The 23,431-nt window shown below is 38.7% G+C and overlaps 1 protein-coding gene across 5 annotated transcripts in view; it reads right to left on the bottom strand.

Annotated features, from left to right (window-relative positions):
* Positions 1-23,431, bottom strand: part of opa1 (OPA1 mitochondrial dynamin like GTPase) — a 171,013-nt gene that overhangs the window by 118,927 nt on the left and 28,655 nt on the right. For 3 of the 5 annotated variants that reach the window (XM_043702258.1, XM_043702259.1, XM_043702257.1), the window contains exons 5-11: positions 20,527-20,580; positions 17,345-17,421; positions 14,695-14,805; positions 12,643-12,696; positions 10,455-10,559; positions 2,366-2,452; positions 2,094-2,207 (exon numbers count right to left, since the gene is read on the bottom strand). In XM_043702258.1, coding sequence (XP_043558193.1) covers positions 2,094-2,207; positions 2,366-2,452; positions 10,455-10,559; positions 12,643-12,696; positions 14,695-14,805; positions 17,345-17,421; positions 20,527-20,580 — 602 coding nt within the window. The remainder of the gene's footprint in view (positions 1-2,093; positions 2,208-2,365; positions 2,453-10,454; positions 10,560-12,642; positions 12,697-14,694; positions 14,806-17,344; positions 17,422-20,526; positions 20,581-23,431) is intronic. The other 2 variants (XM_043702261.1, XM_043702260.1) reach the window with 2 other exon arrangements.

Genomic DNA, 23,431 nt, shown 5'->3' with positions numbered 1-23,431 from the left:
CTGCAACATTCACTTAACAATTTTTACTTTGAAGTAAGTGTCCTGAAAAATAATTAGGTTGCCATATTTGCCGGGCTATTTATTCAACTGCAGAATGCTGCATGTGACAAATAAAATCTTTTCACTCTGAAATTTGGCATCATTTAGTTATATTTATTCGGTTTATATAATTTCTGTATGTGGTTATCTCAAAATTTAAAAAAAAAACAAAGGTTCAGTAATATAAAAGGGTAAAATTATCAAGGGGCTATACAATTACTTCATTCAAGTTTCTAAAAAGGGTTCTGAATTTGAATACTTAGGACCCTGTAATAATACAAAGTACTATGCAGACATATTTATTCAAGAACAAAAAGTGGAAATTAGTTTGATCTTAAGCTTTCCAATATTCCTGAGCTCTTCCTCGTAAAAAAGTAGGCACTTCACTAGAAAGTTAATTAATGTACAAAGCAGTACTTTGAAGTGAGTTGCTTGACGGGGGAATACTGTAATTAAGACAAACAATTCACAACCAGCCTCTTAACACACTACCTTCCAAATTAATTCAATGAAGGTATGATGCCCTTCAGCAGCACAGTCATAACAGAGCAACTTCCAGGTCAGTAATGTAATTCTGACTTATATTTAACAACACTAAGTGAAAGCTGTTATTAAAGCAAATTACAGACCGAATAATTTTCTTCACTTCCTTCGTACAGAAGGTGTGGTCTGCTTGGTGGTGCATACAGAAGGAAGAAGCAAGCAGCTACAGGTCTCCCAATCACCTGTTAATTCTTCCTGAAAGATCCTCAGTGGGGAGTAATTATGAAAGGACTTCTACCAATATTCACAATTTAGCAGAGATTGTTGGATAGTGACCAGGAATGGAAGCACTGATGATCTTCCTCATTCTTAACTAACGAGCCAACTATAAAACTATTACTGCTATGTGGACTAAGATTAGCATCAGTCAACTTCCAACCATTTGATTTCTGAGATTAATCCATAGTAATTAGCTGAGTTACCTTATCAGGCAACTAAATATACCAAATTGAGTGCTCATTTCTATCTTCTCATATAATGCCCCTTTTCTTAGCACTATCTCTTGCATTTAATTACCATAAAAACACAAGTCATAAAATATGTAACACTGACCAAAAATTTGAAGCTGATTCAACTTAAATGTAGGTGAAAGTGAGACTGCAGATGCTGGAGATCAGAGTCAAGATTAGAGTGGTGCTGGAAAAGCACAGCAAGTCAGGCAGCATCCAAGGAGCAGGAAAATTGACGTTTCAGGCAAAAGCCCTTAATCTCAATTTAAATATAGTGTAACTTTAAAAAAAAATCCACATTGCAAATAACCATAGTTTATTCAACAAGACCATGTTGCACCTTTACTTCATAGCTTTGACCATTGTGTCTACTGAACTCATGCATGCATGGTCGCTTGCATTTTTGTCGTCTATGCAGTGATACCTTAAAAAAATGGTTGTGCATAATAACTAAATTTTAAAGGAACACTGAAGCCAATATCAAAGACAATTAAACTTAGTACAGGTACACAATCCTTTATCCAAAACCCTCAGCACCAGCAGGTTTTTGGAATTCGGAATTTTTCAGATTTCGGAATAAGTGTCAGTTTAACGGTGAAATTAAAAATATCTTACCGAACAGCAGACGCACCTGTGTGGACTATGAGCGCTGAGACAGAATTGACACCTGCCAGTGCTGGGCCACGCCCCCATGTCACATCTGAGTGATGTGGGTCGAGTGGGTGTGGAGTTGGGTTAACTGTTTGCACACCAAACAGCCTTGTTATGGAGAAAAAAACTTCACAAAAAAACTTTGGGTTTCGGAGCTTTTTGGATAACGGATTGTGTACCTGTACATGCCATTGCACTATGCATCAGCAAATAAGGAGAAGCAACTTACTTTTTATTAAATGACTCACTTTTGGCTATTTGAGATGGTTCAAAATCAAATCTTGACATATCAGTTGAGAACTGGATAAATTTTAAAAATGACAATGCAGTTGCAACATTGGCTCAGAACACACATTTTTATGCTTACTCCCATATTCTACAGATTTTCATTAACAAGTTTAATCTCCTGACCTTAACGGGTGCACGAGTCATCATTTCACCAGATCCTCGAGGAAATATCCTAGCTTGAGCAATCATTTCCAGAACACTGGTCTTTCCAGCACTTTGGTCTCCAACTACAACTACCTAGAAGAAAACAATCTGTGTCAAATAAAAGCAAAGCAGACATAAAAATCATCCATAAATCAACTTAAGTTTCTCATGTCAGAGGCACTGTCCTTTTAACTTTCATTTGTCTTAAGATACTCCTTAAACAATTACAGACAATGATAATTTTTGCTCACCCTTGGGAGATGGTCCTGGGTGTTATAGTTGGAATCATAGTCTGACAGAATGTCCAATACTTCGGAATACAAGTCAATCAGAGACTTCTGGAAAAGAAGAGTTCTTCAATGTAACCTGTAAAATTATCTAGTATGATGCCTTAGAAATCATTACAGAACCGATTGAGGCAGTCAGTTAAATAGCTTTTCAAGTCAATATTTCCAAAACATATCACATAACATTTAAACAATATGTTCAAATAACCAGTAGGAAGAAAAAAGAAATGAAATTGGAGGTAGGCCACTGACATGGATAGAGAACTGGTTGGCAGACAGCAAACAAAGAGTAGGAATAAATGGGTCTTTTTCTGAATGGCAGGTAAGAAACAGTCTAAGGAAATGAGGTAGGCTATTTAAGACTCAGTAGAGGAGAAATTTCAACCAGGCCATAATAAGCCTGTGGAATTCTCTGCCAGAAAAAGTGACAGAAGCCAAAAAATTGAATATTTTCAAGAATGAGTTACAGTTCTTTGGGATAAATGGATCAATGGCTATGGGAATAGGTATTGAGTTGGATAATCAACCACAGAGTCATGGTGTCACAGAGATGTACAGCACAGAAACTATCCCTTCAGTCCAAGTTGTCCATGCTGACCAGATATTCGAACCTAATCTAGTCCCATTTGTCAGCATTTGGTCGATACCCCTTTAAACTCTTCCTATTCATATAGCAGATACCTTTTAAATGTTGTAATCATACTAGTCTCCACCACTTCCTCTGGCAGCTCATTCCATACACACACTACCCTCTGCGTGAAAATGTTGCCCCTTAGGTCCCTTTTATATCTTTCCCCTCTCACCCTAAAACTATGCCCTCTCGTTCTGGACTCCCCCACTCCAGGGAAAATACCTTATCTATGTATCTTATCCATGCCCCTCATGATTTTATAAACCTCTATAAGGTCGCCCCTCAGCCTCTGACACTCCAGGGAAAACAGCCCTAGCCTATTCAGCCTCTCCCTATAGCTCAAATCCTCCAACCCTGGAAACATCCTTGTAAATCTTTTCCGTACCCTTCACCTTACATAACATCCTTCCAATATGAAGGAGACCAGAATTCCATGCAATATTCCAAAAGTGGCCTAACCCATGTCCTGTACAGCTGCAACATGACCTCCCAACTCCTGTACTCAATGCTCTAACCAGTAAAAGAAAGCATACCAAACGCCTTCTTCACTATCCTATCAACCTGCAACTTTACTTTCAAGGAACTATGAACTTGCACTCCAAGGTCTCTTTGTTCAGCAACACTCCCTAGGACCTTACCATTAAGTGTCTAAGTTCTGCTCTAATTTGCTTTTCCAAAATGCAGCAGCTCATTTCCATCTGCCACTCCTCAGCCCATTGGCCATCTGATCAAGATCCCGTTGTTATCTGATGTAACCTTCATCACTGTCCACTACACCACCAATTTTGGAGTCATCTGCAAACTTGCTAACTATACCTCTTATGTTCACATTCAAATCATTTATCTCAAAGACAAAAAGCAGTGGACCCAGCAGTGATCCTTGTGGCACACCACTGGTCACAGGCCTCCAGTCTGAAAAGCAACCCTCCCCACCACCCTCTGTCTTCTACTTTGAGCCAGTTCTGCATCCAAATTGTTAGTTCTCTCTGTATTTCATGAGATAAGACCATAAGACATAGGAATGGAAGTAAGGCCATTGAGTCCACTCTACCAGCCAATCATGGTTGATGGGCATTTCAACTCCATAAACCCGTACTCTCCCTTAATTTCTTGCAAGATAAAGAGTTTATCAATCTCTGCCTTGAAGACATTTAACATCCCTGCCTCTACTGCACTCTGTGACAATGAATTCCACAGTCCCATCGCTCTCTGGCTGAAGAAATGTCTCCTCATTTCATTTCTAAATTGACCCCCTTGAATTCAAAGGCTGTGCCCAGAGCTCCTTGACTCCCCGCCTAACGGAAACAAATTCCCAGCATCCACCCTTTCTAAGCCATGCATTATCTTGTAAGTTTCTATTAGATCTCCCCTCAACCTTCTAAACTCTAATGAATACAATCCTAGGATCCTCAGCCGTTCATCTTATGTTAGGCCTACCATCCCAGGCACCATTGTGTGAATTTCTGCTGGACACGCTCCAGTACCAGTATGTCCTTTGGACACAGTATTCTAAATGGGGCCTAACAAGAGTTTTATAAAGTCTCATAAGCACGTCGCTGCTTTTATATTCCAACCCTCTTGAGATAAATGACATTACATTTGCTTTCTTAATCACAGACTCAACCTTCAAGTCAACGTTTAAGAGAATCCTGGGCTAGTACTCCCAGATCCCTTTGTATTTTGGCTTTATGAATTTTTTCACCGTTTAGAAAATAGTCCATGCTTGTATTCCCTTTTACAAAGTGCAAGACCTTGCATTTGCTCGCATTGAATTTCATCAGCCATTTCATGGACCACTCTCCTAAACGTCTAAATCTTTCTGCAGTCTCCCCGCCTCCTCAGTACTACCTGCCTGTCCACCTAACTTCGTATCATCGGCGAACTTCACCAGAATGCCCCCAATCCCTTCATCCAGATTGTTAACATATGAAGTGCACAGCTATGGCCTCAACACTGAACGCTGTAGGACACCACTTGTCACCAGCTGCCAATCCAAAAAAGAATCTTTATCCCAAATCTCTGCCTTCTGTCAGACAGCCAATCCTCAATCCATGCCAGTAGCTCACCTCAAACACCATGGGCTCTCACCTTACTCAGCAGCCTCCCTGAAGGAACCTTATCAAAAGCCTTTTGGAAGTCTAGATGGATGACATCCACTGGGTTTTGCTGGTCTAACCTACATGTTACCTCTTCAAAGAATTCTAACAGGTTTGTCAGGCACGTCCTCCCCTTACTAAAGCCATGCTGACTTGTTCTAATCCGACCCTGCACTTCCAAGAATTTAGAAACCTCCATCCTTAATGATCAATTCTAGAATTTTACCTAAAACTGAGGTTAGGCTAATCATCCTATAATTTTCCATCTTTTGTCTTGATCCATTCTTGAACAAGGGGGTTACAACGGCGATTTTCCAATTATCTAGGTCTTTTCCTGACTCCAGTGATTTTTCAAAGATCACAACCAATGCCTCTACTATTTCTTCAGCCACCTCTGTCAGAACTCTAGGATGTAACCCATCAGGGCCGGGAGATTTATCAATTTTTGGACCTTTTAGCTTTTCTAGCACTTTCTCTTTTGTAATGGCTACCATACTCAACTCTGCCCCCTGACTCTCCTTAATTGTTGGGATATTACTCATGTCTTCCACAGTGAAGACTGACACAAAGTATTTGTTAAGTTATTCAGCTATTTCCTTATCTCCCATCCTTCCTGCATCAATTTGGAGCAGCCTAATTTCTATTTTTGCCTCTTGTTTGTTTCTTATGTATTGAAAGAAACTTTTACTATCATTTCTGATATTTCTGGCTAGCTTACCTGCATTTTGATCCTCTCCTTCCTTATTTCTCTCTTCGTTATCCTATGTTTGTTATTGCAGTCTTCCCAATCTTCTGATTTCCCAGTGCGCTTGGCCACTTTATAAGCTCTCTCTTTTTCTGTGATACATTTGCTGACTTCCTGTGTCAGCCATGGCTGTCTAATCGTGTTCCCCCCCACACGGATAATCCTTCTTTTCTTTGGGATGAACCTCTGTACTGTGTCCACAATTATACCCAGAAACTCCTGCCATTGTTGCTCTACTGTCTTCCCCACTAGGCTCTGCTTCCAATTGATTTTCATCAGTTCCTCTCTCATGTCCCTGTAATTACCTTTATTTAACTATAACGCCATTACATCCGATTTTGCCTTCTCTCTTTCAAACTGCAGACTGAACCCTATCATATTATGATCGCTGCCTCCTAAGTGTTCTCTTACTTTAAGATCTTTTATAAAGTCTGGTTCATTACATAGCACTAAGTCCAGAATAGGCTGCTCTCTCGTGGGCTCCATCGCAAGCTGTTCCTTTTTGCCTTTGTGGTTCCTCAACTTCACCCACACAGACTCCACATCATCTGATCCTATATCATTTAATCTCATTCTTAATTAACAAGGCAACCTCACCCCCTCTGCCTACCTCCCTGTCTTTTCAATAAGTTGTAAATCCTTGAGTGTTTAACTGCCAGCACTGAATCCCCTGAAACCACGTCTCTGTGATGCCTACCACATCATAATCATTCATGACGATTTGTGCCGTTAATTCATCTACTTTGTTACGAGTACTATGAGCATTCAGGTAAAGCGCCTTAATGCTAATTTTCTTATCCTCATGATTTCCAACATCTCTCGCAATGTGTCCTAAGTTATCCTTCCTTTTAGCTTCACTCCTCGTCTGCTTTGAACTTAAACTATGCACACATGCTATCCTTGCTAACTAGTCTCCCATGTGTAACCTTGTTGAACATCTTACTGAAGTCCATGTAGAACACGTCTAATGCTCTGCCCTCATTAATCTTCTTTGTTACTTCTTCAAAACACTCAATCGAGTTCATGAGGCATGATTTCCCATGCACAAAGCTATGCTGACTTTCCCAAATCAATCCTTGCCTTTCCAAGTAGATGTAAATGCCGTCCCTCCACTAACGATGTCAGGCTCATCAGTTTATCGTTCCACGGTTTTTCCTTACCACCTTTCTTAAATAATGGCACCACGTTAGCCAACCTCCAGTCTTCCAGAACCTCACCTGTGACTATCAGTAACACAAATATTTTAGCAAGGGGCCAAGCAATCACTTCCCGAGCTTCCCATAGAGTTCTAGGGTACACTTGATCAGGTGCTGGCGATTTATCCACTTTTACAGGTTTCAAGACATCCAGAACCACTGCCTTTGTAGTATGGACATTTTTCAAAATGTCAACATCTATTTCTCCATATTCTATATCTTCCATGTCCTTCGTCACAGTAAACACTGGTGCAAAATACTTGTTTAGTATCTCCCCCATCTCCTGCAGCTCCACACAAAGCCACCTTGCTGATCTTTGAGGGATCCTATTCTCTCCCTAGTTACCCTTTTGTCCTTAATGTATTCGTAAAAATCCTTTGGATTCTCCTTAACCCTATTTGCCAAAGTTATCTCATGTCCCCTTTTTGCCATCCTGATTTCCCTCTTAAGTTTACTCCTACTGCCTTTATACTCTAAGGATTCACTCAATCTCTCATGTGTATACCTAACATATGCTTTCTTCTTTTTCTTAATCAAACCTTCAATTTCTCTAACACTCAGCATTCCTATACCTATCAGCTTTTCCTTTCACCCTAACAGGAATAAGCTGTCTCTGGACTCTCGTCATCTCATTTCTGAAGGCTTCCCATTTTCCAGCTGTCCCTTTACCCGCGAACATCTGCCCCCAGTCAGCTTTTGAAAGTTATCGCCTAATACCATCAAAATTGGCCTTCCTCCAATTTAGAACTTCAACTTTTTAGATCTCGTCTATCCTTTACCATCACTATTTTAAAACTAATAGAATTATGGTCGCTGACCCCAAAGTGCTCCTCCACTGACACCTCAGTCACCTGCCCTGCCTTATTTCCCAAGCCGTGATCATATTGAATGGCTGAGGGGCTTGCAGGGGCTGAATGGCCTTACCTTGTTAAAGTTTTCATCAGAAGTCAACCTAACTAGACAACTGACTAAGGGTGGATTAATGAAGGAAAGCCAGCACAGATCTGTTATAGGCAAATTAGGTTTTGTTCAAAATGATAAAGCACAACACGAGGCCTGCCAACAAAGCTAAAGTTCATCTACTAAAAGAATAAGTGGCAGCAAAGATACGAATTTGGCTGACAGCAATGCCACCCAGCTATCTTGCAACCGGAGGAAGGTTAAATGGTGTTCTCAGGGGTCAGTATGAGGACTACTGCTTTGCTTCACAGAGATGAATTACTTCCATGCACAGGGCCCATAATCAAAATTAATACAATGACACAAGACATGAGAAGGATAATGACAGGCTTCAGAGGACACAGACAGATTGGTGGAATGGACAGATATGTAGTAAATGCAATTTAATAAAGACATATGGAAAACCGTACATGTTGATGAGGAGTGGCAACATAAATTCAAATGGTACAATTCCTAACATGTACAAGAACAATCAGATCTGTAGGCTCAAGTACATAACCTCTACGGAACTACAAACCTATTAGATCTAAATGTACAAAAATATGGATATGACCTTGAACTGTAAAACATGAACAACCAAACCTCAAGACAACATACAGATATTAATTACCTGGGTATAAAGGAAGTTAACTATAACCTTTTCAAAGTGTTAGTCAGTTGAACATTGCCTCCACAAAAAAGACTGGAAATAACATTATCACAAACAGCTGTGGAAGGTAACTGCTTTTGCTTAATGTAATTAAAAACAGTGGAAGAAAAACTGAAATTCGCCCAAGATCTGCAGACAGCACCATTCAAATCCATGACCACTTCTACCTAGAAGGAGCAGGGCAGCAGGTATATGGAAATATCACCAACTTCAAGTTCTCCTCCAAGCCACTCACCAACATGACTGGGAAATACATCGTTGTCCCTTCACTATCGCGGAGTCAAAATCCTGGAATTGCCTCCCTAACAACATTTTGAACCATCCCACAGGAGGTAGACTGTAAAAGTTCATGAAGGCAACTCACCACCTCTTTTTGAAGGAGAAACTAGGGACGGGCAATAAATGCTGGCCAGCCATCAATGTCCACATCCCACAAATAAATAATCAAGAAAAAAAGAGATTATGATAAACAACTGTACAAAATGGTCATTCACACACCCACCAATCCTGAATCCAGGTATCCCTCACTAAGAGAGATGCAGTGTATTGTACTGTATGTATGGAAACATAATTCTGTCATAATGGACTGAAACACTCAATGATTCAGCAAGATGACAAAAGTAGATATATTTAAGACAGTTGTGCTATGAATCATCCCAAAAGGAGTTCAACAACAGAGTGTAGTTATTATTGAATAGGAGAAGATGGATGAAGACTGGTCACCTTGAAACCCGGATAGCAGTCAACATCAGTTACAACAAACTTTAAGGTTCAATCAAACCACAGCAGTTTGTTCAGGGGAGATTTTAAATTCCAGTCAAATGGTGGAGGTGTTTGAACTGTGGTAGCCCATTTTAAGTCAGAGTCAAGAATAGAGTAGTGCTGGAAAAGCACAGCAGGTCAGGCAGCATCGGACTCTGCCTCAGGCACTCCTGCTTCTGCAGTTTAAGTTAGAGTCAATCTTTGATAGGATTTTTGGGTAAATTTCAAGACAAGTGACTGATGGAATTGTACTGGGAAAGAAATTGTGACAGTTCAAGAAAACATCAAATCTGAGGTTGAGCCAAATTGTGTCGTGCAATTTGTTCTTGTAATTTCCAAATTTAAAAACTGTTTACCGTGGTGGGGTAGATATTCACTTTCTTCAAAAGAAATTCCTTTGTTTCTCAGTTTTAAATGAGTGTACCCTTTTCTGTAACTATGTTCCCTAGTTCAAGGGTCCTCTACTGGTGGAAATATCTTCTTAACATCCACCCTGTCAGAATACTGTATGTTTCAAGAAGATCATCCCCCATTCTCTAAACTCTGACAAGTAAAGCCCTAACCCCATCATTCTATTATTCAGGTTGTTGATCTTTCATCAGAGCTATTTTGCTCTCCCTAGATACTGTCACACTTGCTGAATACTTCTGGTACTTGCTATTTTGTTTCTGTGTGCTATGTAGATCCTGCGCAGGCTCTTTCATTACTGTTTGGCAGCGCTTACGGCACGTAAGTTGGCTACTTCATTTACGATAGTAATTATAACTCAGAATTAATTAGCTATCTGCAAAGTGTTCTTGGGCACCCCAAGCAATGAAAGGAGCTATATAAATACAAGTCTGCTTTTGTTATAACTTAATATTGTTATTACTAAAGCAGTAGATTAGTAATGCAGACATTTTAATCATGTACTGTTAAGAAACCGAATACAGGTCAGCACAAGTTTTGGAATAGTGGGAAAATGGTTTATATCTTCAGAGTATTTCTATTTCCAAACTGAAAACTCATCTTCACCTTCATCTTCCTTAGGTGAATGCCTTTGTCATCTTTCTGGAGAGCCTGTTTTCGCAGTTCTTTGTTTTCTTTCTCTAGACGTTCAAGAATTCGTTGATATTTCAACTATAAAAAAGGAAGGAAAAAAAAATCGATTAAGCACCTTTGTGTATATCAGCCTTAAATTCAAATTTTGATAATCATTCATACAGTATATGCACTTGCAAGTTAGCCATTCTGCATGCTTAGTAATTACATGGTAAGGTGAAATGTTGAGCATCTTTTGATCACCATATCGTTTGTAGCCTTGGCTATTGCTTATTTGTTTGCTAAAATGATGCAGTATAGCTGAAACAATCAGTTTTTAAACAGCATGGAAGTTATTGCATGTGGTCATTTTAATTAAATAGATTAATTACACCAGCCCACCAGATGAAAACATATTCAACCACCAGTGAGAAGCTCCAGCAAGGTGCATCATGACAAAAGGCAAGCAGCGTTCACCTGCTTCTGAGGGAGAATGGAACCAATCAGGAAATGTCTAATGGTGTCAGTCTACATGATCAGAAATCACATTGATGAAATCAAAGTTCTGTTCTCAATTTTGAATAAAATCTAAGAAGCTACAGGAGGATCTGTTTATCCCAGCAAATTGTCACAGTATTGCAAGCTTTGGTGACAGAGAAAGACCACAAGATTTGACACTGAATCGTAGCAGCTGTTTGTTAAACTAAGTTGTGTTAGGAATTCTCTACTAACTATGGATATGGTTCGAAAGGTGAATGTGACTATGCCTGTGACTAGTCAGCAATTTCTACCGAACCATTTCAATTGATATTCAGAGGCAGATTTGTCTTCAACAGCCGTTTACATTGCATGCTTCATGTACATGTTAATTTACCAGTTAATATTCAAATATAAACTATGGACGTATTCATCGCAACTAAAATTTATATTAGAGAAAGAATGAACTACCTCACTGTCAACAATGAAGAGGTTCTTGTAATGAGTCAACGTTAAAAAGGGTTGGAAGTTTTGTGTGGCGTCTTTTGTGTTGGAGTTGAGATGGTAGCCATTAAGACCTAATTTTATTCTGGTTACCTCCCCGTTTTCAGTCAGTTATAATTTCCTAACACAAAGCTTTTACAGCTAGCATTGGACACCAGCATTGTGGATCAATCCACAGCCAGGGGACTGCAGTGATTCATGAAGGCAGCTAACCACCACCTTCTCAAGGGCAAATCGGGACAGGCTATCAATGCTGCCCAGCCAACGATGCTCAAGTCCCACAGATGACTAAAAACAATTACAAAATTAACAGGACACAATCCCAAGGTCATAAATTCAAAAATATGTTTGAGAAGATGACCCAGATATCTTTCACTTTTTCCACTCTTGGGCACCACCTAGAAGCAGACTCGCATAAGAATAACAGCACAGGTATCTTCAAACAAAATAATAGCAAAATCATGATACCCACCATTATTAAAACATATAGTAGTATATCACTAATTTGTCTCTCCTATGCGTGTAATGAAATTACCATGAAGACAAATTAATCTTGTCACAGCCATTTAGGTTAGGGACTCACTAGTAAGGACACTTAAAACAAGTGAATTATGTTCTTGACATACAACCTAACTTTGGAATCCAGAAAGGGAACAATGAAATTTCAGAACCCTTAGAGGCCTACTAAAATCTAAAATTCTAAACCTAATTTTTAAAATTGCTCTTTGCAATCTCTCTATTATCTCTTAATCATTTCTATTTCTGTATCTAATTTAACTCTATCAATTTTTAAAAAAATCTAGAATGACCATTTCTGAATGAAAAAAATCTGCTCCACATGATTCCTTCCACAAGGAAATATCCAATCTTGTGGCATTATTGACGTGCACTTGTTCAGTCTAGATTATAATCGAATCGACCTCAAAAGAACTAGGGAAGAGCTCACCACCACGAGAAACAACCTGATGGCCAGTTTTAGATGGTCTTACACTAGTAACTGACTATCGCAAATGTACCAAAAACTATTATCCTAAGGTACAAGTGGGACAATGGCACAACAGCGTTACAAAAGGATTTAAGTTGGAGGGGCATTGTGTGCATTACAGCAGACAAAGTATGCATGCTAAGTTTCCCCATACTATATCCAAGACTTGAAAGTAAATGTCAATCATGTTGACAATTAAATATTCACATTCATTACCTGTGTGCGGAGAAGTTCTTCTTGCAACTGTTCAGCTTTGTCCTTGTCCGAAACCTGAAAGAAATGAAAACTATTGGAAACAAAATCTCTTCAAGCTGCTCATTGCATGTCATTTTCTTTCCAGGGTCAATGTTTTTCTTTCACTTAACATTCTACCAGCAAGATCAACTATACAACATCACAAGCCTACCAAAATTCAACTTGAGACTTCAGAATTATACTTGCATTTTATCACAAACACCACATATCTAAATCTCAGTTATTTGTTTTGTAAAATATGGTAAAATATGGCACTACAATTACAATTTCTTTGTGGGTGATAGCACAGTAAATTAGCATGGGCTAATTTTTGTTTAGACCCAAGTTCCTTTCTGGACTTCCGCCACTGTGAGTTACATACTGTGAATCTGTTATGTTTCCTCATAATGGCACATTACTTCAATATTGCAAAATCTTAATGAATATGTAATTCTTAGTCAGCAATTCATTGAACAGAAACAAATATATAATCTGAGCATAAAATTGTCATTGCCCAGTATGGAAACTGACCAATTTTAATTTCCAGTGATGTCAAAATAGTTTTGGTTTACTTCACTATGACAGATTTACCCCAAAGTGGCATGTTCAAAGCCTATCCTTGTTTTATGCATAAATAAATCTATTTTTGTATTTTGTCAGACAGATGTTAGAAACATTTGACTCTGTATAATTTAAATTAGACACATGGTAAAAACATATCAAACAGCATGATGTTAGAATATGATAACAATAGAAAACTAGTTAAAATAGAGGTTGAAATTTTCAGAAGTGCAATCCTTTTGCAAAAGTAATCAGCCCATGGATGACTCATAAATCATGTGCAAACATTTGTTATATGGCAAAGATGGATCAATAGTAACTGCTTTATCAATGGCTGTCCCAGTATGTGCACTTTTACATTGTGTAATTTGTTACTTCAATATACATTGAACAGAGTTAGAAACTCTGTTAGTACTTTTGTATCCATCAATATTATTGTTGATCAGGTCTGGTACAGAGTACCAGCAATGCAATGCAATGACATGCAGAACCAGAAATTATTTTCATTTAATTACAAATTAACCTCAGACAGACAGATGTCATTTCATGAACTTTACTTAAACTGTATTTATGCAAGTCTGCAAAACTAAAGGCTGACAAGATTTTTCACCTCCTTGACCTTTTATCTTCCAAAAATATACAAATAAGATTGCCCTAAACAATATAGACCTCATGGAAGTGGTACAGCCAATTGCAATTTATGATAGTTTTATTTTTCTAGTATTTCAGTACTTTGTTGTTCAGACCATCTACAAATATGTAGAAATAGAGATAACAATAATGTAACTGATGAATGTCTCATGGCTGATGGAATCAGAGTCCACAGCACAGGCCTCTCAATACAAAAGATCTTTGCGGATATGCTTTCCACATCACCATCCTCTCAATTACCATTAACACACACCCACCCCTAAATTCAAAATTTACTTTTGGCAAAGCTGTATAAAGGACGGATAAAGATTCTCCAATTCCTGTCCCAGATGAAAAAAACAGTTTCTATGTAAAACAATGCTTCCATACACAGTAACTAAACCCTCAACTTTTAATTTTTGCAGCCAAAGACTGGAGTTGCAACTTCTGGGCCTTTCAAACCTTGCTGGATGAGTTGAACTTTTCAAATTTAAAACTTTTCTTTTAAAAGTTAGCTACAAATTTTTAAGAGTTTATGTAAAATAATGCAATTGAGTGCACATAATTTGTGAAATTAGATCAAAACTTCATGCACACAATCTACAAATGTCCAAATAGTTAGCAAAACTGTTTGCGCATATTCATAACAGCTCATTTCCAATGTATATTGATAGGTCTCTTAGGGTGTAACTCATGTATAGCCGTTTCGCAATTAAATTTGATATAACATTGACTTTAATACACAAAACCAATGAGCAATTCAAATATGCACAATATCCTTGTACAAAAATCAATGCCAAGCAATCAAGCTTGGTTATCTCAAATGATGGTTCAATCTATCACCTTTCGTTTCTGTTGAGAGGAGCCAGAGCTTAACTGTTCGGCGACCCTGCGCGCTGCTTCTTCATGCTCCTGGATTTGCTGCTGGATTAGAATGAGCTCCCCAAGCACACCCTTCATGAGTTTTCAATGGGTGAAGGAGAGAATTAGGGAAAACAATTCAAAAAAAAACATAAAAGAAAAATGAACACTTGGAAGGAATGGGACAGTATGTAGTGCTTAATTATTAAAGGATTGCTGCATTTGGTACCCATTAGTAAGAGGTAAGTAAGCTCAGCAAATCCAGTTTGTAATGTTGGTTATTAGGAGCAGACTGTCTAAGAACGACATAATTGAAACGACTACATACTTACAAGACACATAATTTAAGTAATATCTTTAAAGTAAAAACTCTTAAAATCTTGGCTAACACCATGACTTCTGTAGAAACCTCACATAATGTATAGACAGCAATTCTAATACTGAGAAACAAAACAGTAATTATTGAAATGCTGTAATACTGAGATTTCAAAATTATTCTGTTTAACCCATATGTTTAGTTTTACGTACAATGGTCTAAAAAGGGGCCATGTGACTCTTTCACAAATGCTGCTCAACAATACAGCTGGTTTAGTTGACTTGAGCTTTTTAATCTCACAGCAAAAAAACTTTTTCAAAGATGCTAAATTCTCACACCTGCGACAAAGGGCCCTGGTCAGCTGTGCTAAGTATAGATATGTCATCTCTGGTTTTCCTCAAATGTGGTCATAATACAAAAAATAGTAAAGTTTACAATCAATTGCATTGCTTTACAATTTCTCCGAGGATATATTTATATAAATAAACACACAGGTAATTCACGAATCCTGAAAAAAATAACCTTTCCTCTTACAATAACCAAAGAATTTCAAACATACAGGTCAATCCTTCATTGCCTGCTCTCTAATTCCTATTCACCCTTATCTCCATTTAACTCTTGTTGCTATCAATACTAAACCTTGATGATCTCATAAAACCATTTTCCACCCTCCATAACTGAGTCCTTTGGTCCTCGTAATCTTTTCGACTTTGGTGAGCACTGTTATGAACCCAGACAGCTATTCGGGTTATCCCACTGTCATTGTTCTCCATAATTAGCACATTATGGTAAACAAATGGGGTAAACAAAAAGCCTCTATTCCCTATCTTTAAGTCAAATTTTATATATATATATAAAAAATGTCTGTATGAAAATTTGTTATTTAGTAGCATCTCTCAATCATTTATTTCCTTTTGAGTTTGGTTTGCAATGTTTAAGTAGAGTGCATGACAGAATTCCCTTTATAGGTTGACCATTTATGAAGCCATAAAACAGCAAAATCCAGAATACAGTTAACACAATTTTTTTATACAATGTGTTAAAGAACTGAAGCGATCTTGTATCAATTCAGATCTGTAGAACAGAAATGTTTCACTGACAATGGATGACGCAGTTCAAGTTAAATGTCAACTCAATCATCTTTTCAATTAGAATATCAAACTTGATATTTATTGCCCCAAGCTCAACTTCAAGCAATTTGCAACAATTGCTGATTTCATGAAAGCAAAATCATGTGGATGCTAAAAACCAGAATTAAAACAAAGTGAGGGAGAAAATCAGCAGGTCTGGCAGCATCTGTGGAGTATGAAATAGTTAACGTTTCTAGTTTGATATGACTCTTCTTCAAAACTGAACAGAGGTAGAAACATGATGGGTTTTATGCTCTTCAAAGAGAAAGGAATGGGTCAAACAAAAAGAGAGGGCTGGGATAGATTAAGTAATAAATAAGTCATGGAACAAAAGGCAAAAGGATTAACAAATTAATAAAGCATTAGTCTTGAGTGTGAATGACAGGATAATTGATGTCTCTGTACGCAAACAAAACAATGAAAACAATTTAGAGTTTGGCACTTGGCAGAACAAGATAAAAATCTAACTGGAGGGCAGAGTTCATAGTGTGATGTTGTTGAACTGTATCCAGAAGGCCATCAAGTGCCTAATGGAAGACAAAGTGCGTTTCCCTCAACTTGCATTGAGATTCACTGGTATATTTCAGCAGGTAAAAGACAGAATGGTGAGCATGATGGCAAGGGAGTGAAATATGCTTTAAAGGGGCAAGCAACCAAAGGTAATTGTCGTGCCTGTGGACTGAGTGAAGGTGTCCTGCGAAGTGGTCACCCAGTCTGCATTTGGTCTCCCTAGTATAAAGGAGATTGAATTCTGAACAGTGAACACAACATACTAAATGAAAAGCACAACTAAATTGTTGCTTCAACTGAAATGCGTGTTCAGGGCCTTAGCCTGTGAGGAGAGGGATGATTACAAGGCAGATACTACAGCTCCAGTAATTGCATGGAAAGATGACATGGAAAGAGGATGAGGTAATGTGGACAGAGTGCACAAAAGTGTCACAGAAGAGATTCCAAACGCTGATGGGAAGAATATGATGCATTTGGTGCTGACATCATGCCCGAATTGGCAGAAATGGCAGAGATGAATCTTGAATGTGGATGTTGATGGGGTTGAAAATTATGACAGTGATTATTTTGTTTTTATCAGTTACCCTTATCCTTAAAGCAGTTATAATATAACTCTCATCATTCTATATGAGGCAAATAATTTAAGAAAACAATTAGTTTCTAACTAGAAACTTGCCTTCTTATACTGTTTCCCATTGCTGTCAAACCCTTGAGTGTCTGATGCTTTCATAGTAGTAGAACCTTCAGCAGAATCTGCAATAAATGCAACAAGAGTTGACTAACCTTTACTACAAAATAGAATATTGAATGATAAAATTACATTTAAAGGAAGTAGATTTGCAGTGAGTAAACATGCAAACAGTAATATAAAGCTGATTAAAGTTTTGATCCATAAGCTTGAATTAAGATATTTGAAAATTATACACAGCGTAATTCTAGTGGATGAATCACAATGTCATCAGTGTCAATTAGGAGATGGAGATTCTGGACATTGGAAGGGGTGGGGGGATCAGAGAAAAAAAAACAATGTAACTCCCCAATTCAATTACATCCTTTTCATATGAGATGGCCAACTGCATGTGGTAGGAGAATCAACATTTCGGGCATAACCCCTTCTTCAGAAACGTCGATTCTCCTGCTCCTTTGATGCTGCCTGACCTGCAGCGCTTTTCCAGCAACACATTTTTAAGCTCTGATCTCCAGCATCTGCAGTCCTCACTTTCTCCTAACTGCATGTGGTACTCTAGATTTGGCCTAACTACTGTTTTACGTTACTGCAGCTTAAACTCCGTGTTCATTTATTTAGATGGGAGGGGAAAAGCAGATCAAGAATGGTTAGCATGGACAGCCAAGAGCAAAGCCCACCTGCTCCTCCTAACCGACAAACACTGCTGAAAAAGCACCTACCTGCTCCAGCTGACTGTCTTGCCGCCCTTAGGCTGTTCCGTTTTCTGAATTCTGGGAAGCATTGCGTACAACCATTAAAATTAAATGGCTGCTTAAAGCCAAAGCATGGGGCCTCACTAATGTACAAGAATACTTACCAAAAGAAATTTGTATTATTCAACATTTGATACACAAATATAGATTAACACACAAACCTTCTCAATTACTTACTGGTTCATATCAGTGAAACTTTCTTTTAAAAATGTTTTACAGGATGTGGGTAATGCTGCTAATATTGGCAGTTATTGGCCATCCTTTACTATCCTCAAAAAGATCTTAGTAAGTCACTTTGTGCTGCTGGAGTCATATAGTGAAGGTGCTTCCATGGCGGTGGGAGGATTGGAGTGACAAAATTTTCACCCCAACAAGTGGGCAATTTGGAGGGAAAGTACAAATGGTAGTGTCTCCGTGCACCCATTGCCATACTCTTTCTAGGTGGTAAAGATCACAGATTTGGGAGATTCAGTTAAAGAAGCCTTTGGGGCAACTGTAGTGCATCTTATAGTGGGTAAATACAGAGATGCCACTGAAATGGGCTACATTTTACTGAAGTTTAATCATGTGGTCAGCTGCAAGTATTTAATTAGTCCACAACATACATAAAAAGCAATGCAATACACATTCAAAAAACCTCAGTTTTGATATTAATGTATGTTGAATAACCTCAAGCATTAAAAAATTGGAACAGAAATGTCAACTACATTGAAATGCTGGGTCTGATAGAGCTCATAGTCCTTGCAGGGAATCAATTTGAGAGCAAACACTTTCAGACAGATTAGCAACTGGACTTAATCAATTTAGATCTATTTTTAAATGTGCCATCTGAGCAACACCACAATTGATCAGCCAGCCATATACTGACTTTTTAAAGGTGCATTTGTCTCAGTTGGGTTGTGAAAGCAACTAACAATACCAAAGAATAATCTCATTCTGACAGCGGTTTAAAACTGGGCTTATTTTTCATGGAGATTAACAGTATAAAATACTTATCTTCTGCTGCAAACATCGAGTGAGTAGGATTCTTTTTTATTCATACATTAAAGACAAATGATACACCATGGTGGACAAATACATTGTTAAACTCATTCTGAAACATCTAATATTTAAAATTTAGCATATTAAAGCTCAATCACTGCTTTCATGCTGACATATCTGGATATGGTTTACTGGTACTTTTTGCACTGAAAAAGAAATAATGCAGTAGCTCAACTGCATTTATCAAGCTGAATGGTGAGCGTGGACTATTGTGCAAACATGTAATGAACACGCAATTCCTAACTATTTTTGTTTTAGAATATGATAATTTATTACCTCTCTTTTGAAACAGCTTTTAGAGATTTTCATTGCAGTCAGGGATTTGAAAAATTAGGAACACTTGGAACAGGAGTTATAATTCATTGCATCGTGGTCTTGACTAGTAACGCACTTCAAGGAAGGCAAATGTTTGAATATATCTAAAATTATTTAAATTTTAATTGGTGATCATAATATTTACAGGTAATAAAATCTTATGACAAACTCCTATTTAGCAAATAAGATGAGAATTGTCCTTCCCTCATTACTCCATCACATTTTAATATCCAGCTGCATAAAATGAACAGAAGCATTCATTCTGTCCAGAAATTAATTCTGGAAGGTTACTATATTGCCAGCTATTTAAGAAACAGAATTTCGCCAAAAAAAAACCCTCAAACACATTAATTGACAACACTCATTTTCACTCAGCTATATATTCCATTGTCCACTATCATTCTGTTTTTTTCCTTTCTGTGACAAGCCTACACTACAAGATGATAACTGGCAATACACAGTCTAAAAAAAGTTGCATTCAGTTCTTAACTGAACTTAATCTGTACAAATTTCTACTTTAGCTTTTGCTTGCTCACAACATTTCACAAAAGGAGGTAACTAGCTGAGTAGAAAGTTTCTCCCAGGCCGCTCACGCAAACTGAAAATAATTCATGGACATATCTTAAGAAGCAATATATTTACTTTTAAGTCCATCTTTTCAGAAAATCCAAAAATAATCTGTTTTTAAATATAACAAAACTTAGTTAATCTTTGTTAAACAAAATTTCACTTGTTAACTGAGGATTAAGTCCAATGGTGCTGCACATGATGATGTTGGCCAAATTCTAGTGTTCAAAATGGGAAAGGATCTAAATGCTGGGATTTACTTGAAAATTCTATATTACTCATCAGCTTCTGTCTTGCGATCACCTAAAAGGAAACATTTTCTAATTAACAAAATGGCAGTTCTAGTAATCTCAATTTCGGTCAATAATTTCAGTCATGTAACATCAATATAAAACAAGTAATCTATGATAGTGTAGTTTGGATTTTAAAAAAAAGTAGCAGGGTTATATTTTAAACCATAAATAGGTGGGTTAATGACAAAAGGGATTCACACACCTAACAACAGAAGCAGATCATAGACTCCTTTGACTTCATTACATAAACTTTCACCTGTGAAAAGGTAGCAAAATGAGAAAAACAAATATAAATCACATCTTAAACTCGTCTGCCCCAGTGCACAAATTAACTGAACACAGATGCAACTCATCAGCAAAACCTGAAATGCTGAAATTGAGTCATTTCCACAATTCCTGTGGAACAGACTTTTCTAGTAGTGTACGGTAGATCAATCCGTTCCTTAGCATTGTCTAATGTTATTGGTTTTTCTTTTAAGAAATCTGCATGTCTTTTAATGCAATTTATAATTCTAAATTTTCTTATGAATTTACATTCCCATTCATCCCAGTATCCTACATCTGGAAGAATGTCCTTTCACTGAAGATAGTGTTTAACAGTCCTCCACAACATAGTAATCATGACAGTTCTCTTGCATCAAACCAAAAAAAAGCAACTTAACCTTGTGTATTTCTTCACTGCATCAGTCAACTCACTCATAAAATGGTGTCATATGACCAATTACACACCACTGAACTTCAGTTATTTTGGGACAACACTACAGCTAACCAACAAAAGTCAGGCAAATTACCAGATACAACAGAATTCTTCCACAATAAAATCAGAACAATCCAATGTGAATAGTTCATGCATCAGTTATGTAACACTCAATCCTGGTTAAAGGTTTACTTCTCTTATAAGAAAGTAACATATCAATTTGTAATACATATTATCTTCAAGGAACTTTTTTAACCTCTGCATATTTTTACTGTGATTTCAAAAAACAAAAAGAAAATTGGTCAGCCAGACAAAATCGAAATACCTCAGCACTGCATCTGAAATCTGCAGATTCAGTATTTCAACTGAATTTGCTTAAAGATCACCTTTTTTGGGACTGCGGACTAAGAATGGAAAAAAAGATGCTGCTTTAAACCAAGGAAACTGTTTTAAGAAGATGGTTGCAGTTTTAAAAACAAGTTACTGCAGCACATAGCGAGTTGTATCGCCAATGTTGTCTCATAGAAGCAATGAGGGAGACATCCATTGAAATCAGCAGCATGTGTTCAGGGGAATTCTACCCAGAGACAAAGCCTTGGCTTTGAAAACTATTGTGCACTCTGGAGAGCACAGCATAATATCAAGTTTCTTGTTGGGTTCTTTAGCAATGCACACCAATCATATTTCTGAGGTAGGTAGGCAGGAGACTGGAAGAAACAACAAGCCAGGCAACATCAGGAGGTGCAGAAGTCGAATTTTCAGGTGTAACTCTACTTCAGGACTAGGTATGGGTGTGGGGGGAGCTGCAGATAAAGGGGGAGGTGGGGCAGGTTGGTGAAGTGAGGATAGGTGAAGACTGGTAGAGGGTACAATGTGGTTAGTCAATGGGATGAATGAATTTGGTTGGTAGCAGGGACCAGCAGCAGTAAGGGAAAGGGCTGGGAATAGAGTCAGGGGATGGGGAGGGAGGTTATTTGAAATTGGAGAACTCAATGTTGAGTTCTCCAGATTGTAGGGTGGCCAGGTGAAAGATAAGGTGTTGTTTCTCCAATAGAAGGTGTGGTTTGTTTTGGCAATGGAGGAGGCCAAGGATGGTCATGTTGGAAAGGGAGTGGTTGAGGGAATTGAAATGGGTGGTCACTGGGAGGTCCGGTCAGTCCCTGCGGAATCAGCTGCGATGCTCGGTGAGCCGTTCCCTAAGTTTACGTGCAGTCTCCCCAATGGAGAGAAGACCACATCAGGAGCACCTGATGCAATAAACTAGGTTGGAAGAGAGGCAGGTGAACCTCTGTCTCACCTGGAAGGACTGTTTGGAACCCGGGGGGGGGGGGGGGGTACTGTAACGTTTTGCTCTTTTCTGGTTGCAGAGGAAAGTACCTGGGGTTTGGTTTGGTGGCAGGGATGGTGTGAAGCAATGACTGTTGGTGGGAACGGCCCTTCCGGAAGGCAGATGGGGTGGGGAGAGGAAGATGTTCTTGGTGGTGGGGTCTACTTGGAGTTGACTGAAGTGTTCGAGGATGATGCATTGGGTGTGGAGACTGGTGGGGTGGTAGGTGAGGACAAGGGGACTCTGTCATTATTGCATGGAGGGGAGGGAGTTTAGACTGGTGGAAGGGGGAAATGGAGGTGATGTGGCGGAGGGCTGACTGGATAACGGATGTGGGAAAAGCACGTTGTTCAAAATAGGTGGACATCTGGGATGCTCACGAGGGAAATGTCTCCTCGTCCAAGCAGATATGGTGAAGGACTTGGGAGAATGGGATGGATTTCTTGTAGGATGCTGGGCAGAAGTTGGTGTCATCTAGATATTTACGGGAGTCTGTAGGTTTGTAGTCGATGTCCATTTGGAGACTGTTGCCGGAGATGGAAATGGTGAGGTCAAGAAAGGGGAGGGAGGTGTCCGAGATGGACCATGTGAATTTGAGGGCGGGGTGGAAGTTGTGGGCGATGTTGGTGAACTCCAGTTCATCCTGGATGCAGGACACTGCACCGATGCAGTCATCGATGTAACAGCGAAACAGTTGGGGTACAGTGCCTGTGTAGGTACTGAAGAGGGACTGTTCGATATAGACAACAATGAGGCAGGCAGAGCTGGTACCCATGGCCACCTCATTGATTTGGAGGAAATGGGAGTAGTTTCAGGAAAGGTTACTGAGGGCGAGGACCAGTTCGGCGGGGTGGAGGGGGATTGGATGGGTCTATTGGAGAGGAAGAAGTGGAGGGTCTGAAGTCGGTCCTAATAGGGTATGGATGTGTATAAGGACTGCATGTCGATAGTGAAGAGAAAGCGCTGTGGGCCAGGGAACTGGAAGTTGTTCAAGATGTGAAGGGTGTGGTTGGTGTCGCAGATGTAGATGGGAAGTGCCTGAACTAAGGGGGAGAGGATGGAATCGAGGTAGGGTGAGATGAG

Source organism: Chiloscyllium plagiosum, chromosome 13, assembly GCF_004010195.1.
Source record: "Chiloscyllium plagiosum isolate BGI_BamShark_2017 chromosome 13, ASM401019v2, whole genome shotgun sequence".
In the NCBI taxonomy this organism is placed as follows: Eukaryota; Metazoa; Chordata; class Chondrichthyes; order Orectolobiformes; family Hemiscylliidae; genus Chiloscyllium; species Chiloscyllium plagiosum.
This window is presented reverse-complemented; position numbering and strand designations above follow the sequence as displayed.